This window comes from Channa argus, chromosome 12 (assembly GCF_033026475.1).
Source record: "Channa argus isolate prfri chromosome 12, Channa argus male v1.0, whole genome shotgun sequence".
Lineage (NCBI taxonomy): Eukaryota > Metazoa > Chordata > Actinopteri > Anabantiformes > Channidae > Channa > Channa argus.
The window spans coordinates 27,371,381-27,383,549 of NC_090208.1; the positions used below are offsets into that span (position 1 = coordinate 27,371,381).

The 12,169-nt window shown below is 38.8% G+C and overlaps 1 protein-coding gene across 6 annotated transcripts; it reads left to right on the plus strand.

Moving 5' to 3' along the window:
• The first annotated feature begins 313 nt into the window (after nt 1-313).
• On the plus strand, nt 314-11,327 carry arrb2b (arrestin, beta 2b). 6 transcript variants are annotated; one of them, XR_010915689.1, is made up of 15 exons: nt 314-492; nt 1,938-2,082; nt 5,036-5,066; nt 5,151-5,211; nt 5,427-5,471; nt 5,553-5,749; nt 6,334-6,461; nt 6,589-6,724; nt 6,805-6,889; nt 7,477-7,549; nt 8,363-8,500; nt 8,641-8,724; nt 8,898-9,012; nt 9,544-9,620; nt 9,953-9,998. XR_010915689.1 is itself a non-coding variant. In XM_067523183.1 (15 exons), exons 1-15 carry the CDS (start codon nt 465-467, stop codon nt 10,662-10,664), a joined length of 1,365 nt encoding a protein of 454 aa, XP_067379284.1. In that variant the 5' UTR covers nt 337-464; the 3' UTR covers nt 10,665-11,327. The 6 variants fall into 6 exon arrangements, 5 of the variants coding, with proteins under 5 accessions (XP_067379285.1, XP_067379284.1, XP_067379286.1 ...); XM_067523183.1 differs by lacking the exon at nt 8,898-9,012 and adding an exon at nt 10,574-11,327 and having other exon boundaries at nt 337-492; XM_067523185.1 differs by lacking the exons at nt 1,938-2,082; nt 8,898-9,012 and adding an exon at nt 10,574-11,327 and having other exon boundaries at nt 347-492.
• Nucleotides 11,328-12,169: the final 842 nt, after the last annotated feature.

Here is a 12,169-nt window from a genome sequence, read left to right on the forward strand (position 1 = left end):
GTTTCATAGCGAAATAGTCCGTGAATAAAAATGACACATTTCGATCCGCCATGCTGTCTGTGTTTGGAGGCGGAGCCGGCAGCCGGCCGAGCACGTGTCAGAGAAGTTTAGATGAAGAGGGTGGATCATGGGGCGGATCGGCGTAAGGAAAAGTAGTTCCTATGCGGTGCACCACAAATAATATACAAATTGATGTAGAAGGAGCAGAAAACATTCAGATATGACTGGAGAGAAAATATGAATAAATAAACAGAAAATATCGATATTTTAACTTGAGATATTTAAAAATTGGCCGTTAAGATCGAAATATGGATTTTTTTTGGTATCGATCCGCCCATCACTAGCCCCAAGTTTATCTTTTGGATTATTGATGGGTCGTTCAAACAACATTTGCTGCTTATTCTAGTTTACATGCTGCCGTCCTGTCCTACACACACTGTACATGGTGGAAGAGGTAAAGCCACATGACAGAACGTTTGCTGATAAATACTGGTGAGTCACCTCTAAAATAAATATTTAAAATCTAACCACTTTTCCCTTAGCGGTAGACGTTAGTTCCTAAGCTTTGGAAGTACGAAAGTCAACACGTCACATGAGGAACCAGCGACTAATGCTTGTCGTGCATGCAGCTCAGTGGTTAATAAAAATTGTGGCAACTTGAGACAGTAACTGACAGCTGATGTCCTTCTTTCCATTTAGTGCTGTCTCAGACGTGAACACCCCGTTAGAACTAATGACTGCAGCTGCTTGGCAGAACCTGACGTCCAATCTGTATCTGAAAATGAATTGGGAGTAAACATATAATTTAACCCATTGTGGAAAAACACCAAATTAAGTAATAACCATCAATATTATTTAAACTTTAGCTGACATTTTAGGCAATTTAATGAGCACCTTTTATTTATTTGGATATTGTCAAATAATTTACAACTATTTTGAACGTTTACAAATATACATTTTTTTCATGGAACTGTATATTATGTATTTCATTTGACTGAGGCAGTAAGTTGTTTATGTGGTCATTCTGTCCATGTGGTGCTGGTGAGCCGCACGCCCGGCGCGGAGTACTTGCTGCTCTGTCATGTGACATGACATCGTAACTTCTGCACTTCAAAGTCTTAGGAACTAACGTCTACCTTTTCGATAAAAGGCTCCCAAAGGTGGCTACATGTAGCGAGGAGTGGCTAAATAGGAAATAGTACTGATGTAAAGTGAGTAACAGGAGGCGTTCACCGCTGCTGCGGTTCGTGTGTGTGTGTATCTGAATAATGTAAACATTTTTTAAAGCTCTAAACGGTCAAGCTCCATCATATATAGAAGACCTCGTAGCACCATATCATCCCAGTAGACCACTTCGATCTCAGAATGCAGGCCTACTTGTGGTTCCCAGAATTTCCAAAGGTAGAATGGGAGGTAGAGCCTTTAGCTATGAAACTGCTCACCTGTGGAACCAGCTCCCAGTTAAGATTCGGGAGGCGACACCCTCTCTATTTTTAAGTCTAGGCTTAAAACCTTCCTCTTTGATAAAGTTTATTACGTAGTTATAGTCATGCTGCTATAGGTTTAGACCTTCTTTCCTGTCCTTTTGACCTTTTCTTTCCTAAAAAAGGAGTTATTCCTCCACACTGTTGCCTAGGGCTTGCTCAAGGGGCATTTGTTGAGGTTTCTCTCTCTATATCATTACAGTCTTGACTTTATTGGTTCTTGAGATTACTTTGTTGTAAATTGGCGCTATATAAATAAAGTTAGAGGCCGAATGACGGGGATTGAAAGGAAAATCTAAATACTGAATTCCATAAACAGGAACAACCAACCTCAGAATTGTAATAAGGTATAGAGAATGTATTTATTTCCCACCACAGAGTATTCGTAGTAGCAGCACAGTGTAGCATTGCAATTTTCAAGTGTATTAAAGTCGTGCCCATCATATTATGTAGGCGTGGTTTTTGTCCCTAAACTGCGTAATCAGGCGGAGCGATTGAGAAAAGCAGCCTGCCAGGACAAACAGACCCAACACATGAGCATACTTTGCAAATACTTTCAACACACGCGTGAGCAGATGGGGGACAAGCCGGGGACCAGGTAAGATAATCTAGTTCATGTATGTTGTCAGATCATCTTCAGATAAGACGTCAGTCCCAGTTAACTTTGTGAAGAGAGAAAGAAAACACTCCACCCTCCTGTAAAATTCAGACTGGATACAAACCTGTTGTTTATCGCAATATCCAAGTACTTTAGGAAACTAGTGAAATAGTTGTTCTGTGTTACATGTTTATATCAGAACAGCGCTAAATTTGATCATATAATTAAGTTCACCATTAATATGCCATTGAAGTTAATATCTTCTGTAAATAACTGTGGAATTGAGTGGATGTTGAAAAGAGTCAGTGCTCGCATACAGTTTACAGTATAGGGCAGCATCAATAAAATGGAAACGTTTTGGAAAACGTTTGGAGCCAAACTTCCTCATGTAAGCAAAAGGAAATTCTCCTTGTGTTAAGCACCAGCAGAAAGGATGTAGCCACAGTTTCACAGTTCACCTTTTTTAACCTTTATATCCTTTTTTTTTTTTTAAACAATCGCTTTGTTGGTTTGTTGAGAAGGATCAGTAAGATGATCATCTAAGGGATGGTAGAGTGATGGGAGCCAGAACGAGAACTTTACAGATTTGGAGGAAGTCTCTTTCTCACTTTCTTGTTGCTTATCACCAGCAATTTCCTAAGACAGATTTACGCCTATACAACAATAGATGACGTTCTATTATATTTCTTTTTTATTTTTTGTTGTTTCCCCATAGACATAATAACAAGAAAATGTAACCAGGGCTACTGGTTAATATGGGACTTGATTTTTCTCTTGATTCTTTACCATTTAGGGGTTTGGTTCACATTTCTGTCTTAATTGTCTTAAAAATAGTCAGATGTCCATATGTACAGAGGATTTGCTTTAAGTAACCATTCTTCCTATTCTTCTCCAATGGTACAAAAATTAATTGAAGTTAATGTGACGCTTAGTTATTAGCTTAGTTATTTCCAAGTTTCACTTTTTATACTAGTGAAATTCCTCTTTGAGTTGCAGCTCAAGAGAGAAATGCTGTTTACGGTTTGTTTGGACAGGGGTCCTGACAGGAAGTGATTCTGTTTGGCTGTCAAAGCATTTCAGATCTTTAAAATGTTTTCAAAAACCTTCCAGTAGATTTCCGTTGTGTCCACATCAGATCGTTTGTTTTAATCAGTTCTAAGAATGTAAACAACATGTACGCTGTGCTCAGTGCTGACCTCAGCAGAGACATTCCCTGGTGACTTTATGGAAGGGATTACACTTCAGGATGAGTAGTTGACAGAAAGTGGTCCACATGTCCTGTGCAGTGGAAATTTTTAGTTGATAATCAGGATGTGCATTTTGTTCTCTGCCCCTGTTTACTTTCCTCAGAAAGTAAAAGGCAGCACATTCCTGCACAGGGACATGGCTAATGTTCCTAAAACTGCAGTGGTGTGCATAAACTAGGTGAAGCTCACTTGGCCCGAAAACAGCTCTGCTGGCCAAAGGATTTACAGCGGTTGCTTATTGAACTTAATAATGTTAGCGGTGTTTTTCTTCATTCTATGCTGTAAGTAGTACAAATATGTTCCAAAGACTGGTTGATTAATAACAATAAAGTATATACAAGGATCACATTTCTTAAAGTTGATTCAATTAATCTTTATCTTCACTTTAGTGAGCCATCAACTATTATGAGTTGATATTAAATACAAAGAAAGATTTGACTGCATAACCATTAGGCCAAGGAAGCACCATAATTATGGTATAATAGGTGAGGGTCTACCCTTCAGAAGTCAGATAAAGATGTGCTGTTCAGTCTAAGATTAGGTTGGAGTGAATGGGTGGACGTTAAAACAGAGAACTTTGAATGGAATTAATGAAAGTTAAAATGGAAAACAGCAGTTTGTTTCCTACCTTTAACTGAAACTACTATTTTTTTTTAAAGTAAAATTACATGTTATTTATTACTTTATATGTCACTTGGTAGAGTGGCCGCCTACCAACCATAGGGTCACAGACTTGAACCCCGCACTTCCCGTCAACATGTGTGTCAAGTGTCTCTGGGCAAGACACTGAACCCCCAACAGCCCAGCCACATCTGTGAGGTGCCAGTCGCAAACCCAGTAGAAATAGGGAAGGGTTGTGTAAAATACATTTTTTTAACTTCTCTACATCTAATGCAGACCATTAGAAGGTTGTAGCTCATTATGTTTAGATCCACCCTGCTTCTAATCTAAGGGTGGGATTCTTGGTTAATTGCAATTGGAGTTTGCAATTAACAGATAGTGGTAAGACTTTCCATTGTGTAAAAAAAAAAAAAATCAGACATTGTGAAAAACTTATCAAGGTAGCGCAATGATGTAAAGCTTGTAAAGATACACCCCCAAAAAAGATGAACCCCAGCGGCCATGGAGAATTGCTAGATTTGAATCATTTACAGCCAGCTACAACATGCAACAAAGAACTTACAAAGCTTGGGGCTAGATGTGTCATGGATCAAATGTCTCATTCAGACCCTAACTCCTAACTCTCAGATCATATAGCTTACAGCTTCAACAAGTCATTTATGTCTATTACCATTAAGTAAAAATGTTGAAGTGTCTCTGGGCAAGACACTGAACCCCTAACAACCCCTTCCCCTCCCCAGCTGTGCAGTGCCGGTCCAAGCCCGGTAGAAATTGGGGAAATTGGGGTTGCATCAGGAAGGGCATCCAGCATAATAAATCAACATGCGGACAATAATCCGCTGTGGCAAACCTGACTTCACGGAATAAGCCGAAAGGACAAAAAAAACCAAACAAACAAACCATTAAATAAATTGTTATTATGTTTAGCCTACATGTAAGATCAGTGGAGCACTAAACACTCCTACTGCTACCTCTAATTGAAACATCATTATAGCATCAGAACTTCCAGATGTCTGGACATATTGCAGAATGATGACATAGCTCATACTAAATCTTGATATTCTGCTTTCCTTACATTTCTACAGAGTTTTTAAGAAGTCTAGCCCCAACTGCAAGGTAGGATGTGAGTATGTGTTAAGTGTTATGTGTTATCCCTCAAAAGCAACACTTTCAATTGTTTTTCTGCTGTTTTTTTCACAGCTCACAGTTTATCTTGGGAAGAGAGACTACGTTGATCACTTAGATCATGTTGATCCAGTTGGTGAGTGTTAACTGCGCATGCACACACATGCACACAAACACATCTCTCACACACACACACACACACACACACACACATCATAATCCTAATATGTGAACAATTTACAAACCATACTTTAATTTGAATTAATCACATAATAAATTTAAATTTTAGATTTAATTATTTAGTACCACTCCAATGCTGTATGATAAATTTTAAGTGTGTGTGTTCTACAGATGGAATGGTGCTTATAGACCCAGAGTACCTAAAAAATCGAAAAGGTAAGAAAACTACCAGACTGATTGGTTTATTAAATAAATGATCAGTTGACCATACAATTAAGTGTGTTCCTCCATCCTCAGTGTTTGTGACCCTGACTTGTGCATTTCATTATGGTCGGGAGGACCTGGATGTCCTGGGCCTTTCCTTCAGGAAAGATCTGTATGTCACCACTGTCCAGGTTTTCCCTCCACTGAAGGAGGAGCAGGCGCCTCTGAGCCACCTGCAGGAAAGGCTCATGAAGAAGCTGGGTCAGCATGCCTACCCCTTTAACTTTACTGTAAGACCACCAAACATAATCAAAATTTAAGCTTAACCTAGACAGTACCATAACCCTGCATCGGTAGACATCTGACACGACTATCATCATATCTACAGTGAACTTAAACTAAATTATGTACTGTGTCACAGTTTACCTATAGCATAAAACTCTAAATTAGTCCACTCTGCTCCACCCTTCCTGCCGCTCTGCTGTGCTGAGCTATAATTTGCTACACTCTGCCATGCTCTGCAAAACACTTCAGGTAGTTGTAATTGTCTAATTTTGTTAAAGAAACCTTTTTAAAAAAACTTGTAGGCATGAATATTTCTGCACTACTCTAAGTGTTGTTCTGTGAGTCTCACGGGATGCTTAGATAGCCCAAAATGCACTATAACTTTTATAAGTGAACTTAATTAATTTGACCTTCTCTAAACGTTTGAGTTTGACATTTCCAAATGTTCAATGTTTCTGCGCATTACTTATTTCACCAGAAAGTCGAATATCCCTGACCTTTTGAGTAGTGCAGCATATTTCAAGGGAAAAAAAAGTTAAACATATCTCCGAGTTTTCTATAGTATCTTTAATGTTTGTCAATATGTCAGATTCCCCAGAACCTGCCCTGCTCAGTGACTCTCCAGCCAGGACCAGGGGACACTGGGAAGCCATGTGGTGTGGACTATGAACTTCGAGCATACTGTGCAAAGACTGTTGAGGAAAAGATCCATCAAAGGTCCAAAAAGATGAGCCTCCTGAGACTACACTATGCTGCACATGTGACCCCAACATGTGCATATAAACCGGCTCTGTGCGTGTATGTGTGTGTGTGTGTGTGTGTGTGTGTGTGTGTATTTATGTAGGAACTCTATAAATCTAGCAATACGGAAGGTTCAGTATGCACCAGAGAAGCCAGGTCCACATCCAATGGTTGAGACCAGCCGCAGCTTCTTGATGTCTGATAGAGCTCTACACTTAGAGGCTTCACTGGATAAGGAGGTAACACACTCACACACTGTGATGTGTTATATAATTATAGGGATATACACACACACTGCTAAATCTGTATCTCTCTCCAGCTGTACTATCATGGTGAGCCCATCAGTGTTAATGTCCATGTCAACAACAGTTCCACCAAAACTGTTAAGAAAGTGAAGATTTCTGGTAAGATCACTGCTCTTACACACTCTTGATTTAATTATTATTGCTTCAATCCGTAATTAAACAAATTCTGCACCTCTTGGAAGACTTCTTTTTCTACCGCCAAATCTTTCTGATCACATCTTTGTGTAAAATGGATTTGAACATGGTTATAAATAAAAATGGCTAAGAATTTCCTTTTTTTGTGATAAATCTCTCAGGTTTAATTTGATGTACCCCATTGAAAAGGTCTCTCAGACATTTTACAAATCAACTTAAAGCAGAAAGCCAAATGTAACCTCAGTTCGTGTAAAAGCACTGGTTGTTTAAAGCTGGGGTTTTTAGACACCGTTATGCATCTTGTGTCTAGTGTCCCATGGTACAGTTTACGCTTTGGATCACCAGTTAGAGTAGGTTGCAGGGTCAGAGGTTCAATTCCTATGTTTGCATGGGAGAGCCACTGACTCTTTAGGTGCCATAGCACCTAAAATGGCAGCTACACTTTCATTTCCATGTCATGAATCAATAAAATACACAAAAAAAAAACTTTAGAATACAGATTGAAACAGCATAAAAGACCTTCTAAAAAACGTTTTCTTTCCTTCTTTCAGTTCGTCAGTATGCTGATATCTGCCTTTTCTCCACTGCCCAGTTTAAATGTCCAGTTGCCCAGGTAGAAGCAGAGTGAGTGCCTCCCACTATGTTTCTCTTACTGTGCTTTCTGCCTACAATTATATTTTCCTGGGGAAAAAAATGTAGGTTCTGGGCAGAGATATACTTTATAGTGAGTTTTATACTGTTACACCTCTGCGGAAATTATGGGAACATTGTCTATTTCAACTTAATACTCATATTGAATTAAATTCTAGCAACCCATTTAAAAAGTTGGGACAGGGGCTGCAAAAGACTTAAAGTTAGTATCATCATTGGGGGGCCTGGTGGCTCAGTAGTAGAGCATTGGCATTAACAATTCAGAAAAGCATTCTCTGTATGCAAGGTCTCTCAGACATTTTTCAAATCAACTTAAAGCAGAAAGCCAAATGTAACCACAGTTCATGTAAAAGCACTGGTTGTTTAAAGCTGGGGTTTTTAGCCACCGTTATGCATCTTGTGTCTTGCGTCCCATGGTGCAGTTTAAGCTTTGGATCACCAGTTAAAGTAGGTTGCAGGGTCAGAGAAAGGGCCATAATCTGTGTATTTCAACATAATGGCTTTGTAGTGAGGTTTCCAGGTGCTTAACTGGCCTAGCTGGAGTCCATACCTGTCACCCACTGACAACAGTAAAGTAGATACGAGATGAATAATATAACAAAGGTGGCCCCAAATTGTTGAGCAGCTAAAATTCTATAAAAATCTATATCAAAAAGCAAAGCAATTGACCTCCTCACTTCCTATAATGTTAAAAGAAGAGGCATTGCAACACTGTGATTACTGTATATTTTACTGTCAAATTTTCCTTGCTGTCTTGTCCCTCTCTCCTTTCCACCCCACCCTCAGTGACCAGGTTTCTCCCAGTTCCACCTCCTGCCATGTCTACACTCTGACCCCAATGCTGGGTACCAACAAAGAAAAGAGGGGTCTGGCCTTGGATGGAAAGTTAAAGCATGAAGACACTAACCTGGCTTCCAGCACTATGTACACACACACACACACACACACACACACACACACCACATGTAATACAAAAAAAATAATCATATAAAAAGTCATGGTTACATTGATCATGCATGCACATTCAAAGTTTGTCTCGTTTTGACCATCTTTTCGTGTTACAGCATAAAAGAAGGGACCAATAAGGAGATGATGGGGATCCTGGTGTCTTACAGAGTTAAAGTCAAACTGGTGGTGTCCCATGGAGGGTGGGTGTACACACTCTAGCTTTCAACAGAAGTAGTTTCATACAGTTTCATACACTCGTATTTCTCTCATAATGAAAGTCTGTGGACTTGACTCAGAAAACTATATAAGCACGTAGATAAGTTGTTTGTAAATCAGATCATGTGATCAGATAATGATGGCGACTGTGGCGCAGGAAGGTAGAGCGGTTGTCAACCAATCTCACAGTTGTTGGTTCAATCCCCGGCTCCTCCAGTCACATGTCGAAGTTTCCTTGAGCAAGACACTGAACCCCAACTTAGTTGCTCCCGGTGAGTGTTGGCCAGCTGCATAGCAGCTCCCCCATCAGTGTGTGTGTGTGAGAATGGGTGAATAAGAAGCAGTGTAAAGTACTTTGAGTGCCAATAGGTAGAAAAGATCTATATAAGTGCAGAACATTTACCATTCAATCCAAAATTGTTGAGACATAACAGTAGGCTGTGTTGTTACATTCACAGATATGTTTTAAACTACATAAGTTAATCTCCCTGTCAACCTTTAGTCTTTTGTTCCATTAATGTAAGTTAGCTAAACTTTATGTGTCTTTGTATTTTGTATTGGTTTGTCCCAGGATGTATGTAGGGTTTTCAGATGTGTGCAGATGCCTGTGAGTGTGTGTTTACGTGGACTTAATATAAAAAAGTAATAGCTCAGCTGCACACACATTTGTAAAAACTATCTATTATCAGTCTGACAGCACTTGATTGCAATGTTTAATTAGTGCTGTACTCTTTTAACTTAATAATTTAACTTCAATTATTTCACTTCATTAGACAAACATGAAAAATGTGGTTTGTTTGCAGGGATGTAGCAGTGGAACTCCCTTTTCTCTTGATGCATCCCAAAACTACAGACCACACCTACCCTCCATCCCAGCCGGGTAGGAAACATTGTCTCACAGTTGTGTTTCCATAGCTTCAGAGGATATAATAATGGCTCACATTTTAACCTGAATTTAACTAACCCTAAACCAAATCTTCACTAGAAAAGTTGGCCAATTAGTTTGTTATGAGGACTTTTCTTTTTCACTAAATGAATGTAACAGATTTATTTCCCTCACAATATGGGAAAAGAATAACACAAACACACGAGAGCACGCACACACACTCTTCATAACATTTAACTAATGGAACATGGAACTAAAAAGGAGCTAAAAAGATTCAGGTTGACATTTATTTATAATGTAACTTCTTGTTTCCCCACTTGTTTCAGAGGCTGATGCCCCTGAGGATACAAACCTCATCAAGTTTGACCTGAAGTAAGTCTGTATGTATTTGTTTAAATGTATTTCTATGGTTGGATGGACTAATTATAGTTCAGTACCATTTTTGTATGGACATTTTTTGGGGGGGGTAAGTCTTTAGGGTTCAGGTTAGATGGGTTGGGGTTACACATTTAGTTGGTTAAGGTTAGTAACAGTTTAGGTAATGCATTTTAAGACATCAATATATGTGTTCGCAGCTCTACACTCCTACACATTGACTGTCCTGTAGTCCCTGTCCCTCTGTAGGAGAAGTGTGAATTTTATTCACGTAGCTCAGGGGTCTTGTCTTATGCCTGCTGCAGATTTCTACAGCTTTCAGGACTTAAAGTTTCAAATTTCCACCTGCAGTTTTTCTGCACCTCCTTTGCAGTGTCTTAAAATTAGATTCTAACTACATCTGCCTTTGCTCTGTCTCTGTGTGTGTCTCTCAGACCCAGAGATGTAAAGGGGTAGGACATGGCATTTGTCAACATAAATACTATAACCCAGACTAATCCACCTTTAATGTAACCTACTTATTTGGGCTTTAACATGTCATTTTTTAATCAAGATGTCTGTTCTCTTTTTAGTTCTCCCTCTCAAGGTGATGAATTTGTGTATGAAGACTTTGCTCGCCTGCGGTTAGCAGGGATGAAGGATGACGAGGACCCCTTTTGTTAGCTCCTCTAGCTTGGCTTGCAAGGATTACTTGTCGGAGTGGTGGGTTACAGCAAGCCTCAATCCAGAGCCCAAGAAGAAAAAAAAACTGCTAGACCTCTGGAGACAACCCTGCTGAGTCTTCCTCCATTTTTGTATTGCAGCATTTATCATTTATTATGTGCATGCTCAGATATATGGCTCTTGTTAAAGGAACTGTCTAACAAACTGAAAATATTTCTCTGTTACACTTCATACGACTATTGTGTTGTAAAGGGTTTAGCTGCAGTGATGGTGCGTGGTAGTTTTATCACCATGGCTGGAACAATACATGCCAAACTAATGACATCAGCATCAGTGATACCACCTGAATCACCCTGTTAGAATTACTACATACTATTCTGCCAATAGGGAGTAAATGGCTATATAAGTGCAGATCATTTACCATTTATTCTTCAATATAGTATGTATGTAAACTGAAATCTAATTTTTTATTTGAAGAATGGAAATACGATAAAAATGTTAACCAACTGTGTACATGGCTAATTCTGTGTATATCTATATTTAATACTGTATGTAAGTCAATCAGCTAAAAAAATCTGCAATAAATCACTGGACAGTATATTTTGTATTCATTTGCAGATTTCTTTGAACTGTCAGTTACAATAGTAAATTTCCTACAATGCCTCAGCGGGACAAGTCTGTGTTTTTTGCTGTTTGTAATGAGGAAGGTTCATGATTTCAAATTACATGATTACAACACTGTACTACTACATTTCAAAAGCAGAAAGATTGTACTTTGCATCCGATACATTTATTGATATGCTACTTTAAAGTAATTCACGTTATAATTGTTAGATTCAGAACAGTATTAGTTTTTTTCAATTGCTAATAAGCATTGGTCAATACTGAAACTGAAATTCAAAACTCTTCACACAGTCTGCATTAAAAACATGCACTTCAGCTAAACAGTTCATCTTAACTCCAAAAATGACATCATGTATTTCTCAACATAAGCTCATTCATTCACAACAGCGACAAGTCTTACTCAAGAAGCAAACACTGTCATTCTTAGCACACAGAACTACAAAATACTAATAACAGAAAGCATTACATGAAAGATGTAATTTTCTAGATAATCAGTGTTTTTTTTTTTTTGTAGAATTAGATTTTTGCACTTAATCGTGTGATCTAAATAATTTTATATTGTGACAAAAATAATTCAGCAATGCAGGAATTTGCTTCAATTCCATTCACAACCTGTCTTCTGCTTTTGACCACATTATTTTGTCAACATCTTATGTCTTCTCTGGCAATGCACTTTGAGAAGAATCTTTTAGAATGTCTAATCCAACCCTGGCAGGCTTCAGGAGAAATATCTCAACGCCCTGCATTTCTGGCGTCCAGCAAGGACAGCTAGTTAGACTCGTCATAAACTTTCCACCTCCATGCATAGAAAAACTCCAGGAAGGGTGAGTATGGAGGCAAGAAAAGGGCAGACATCCTAGGATGGGCAGCAAACCAGTCAG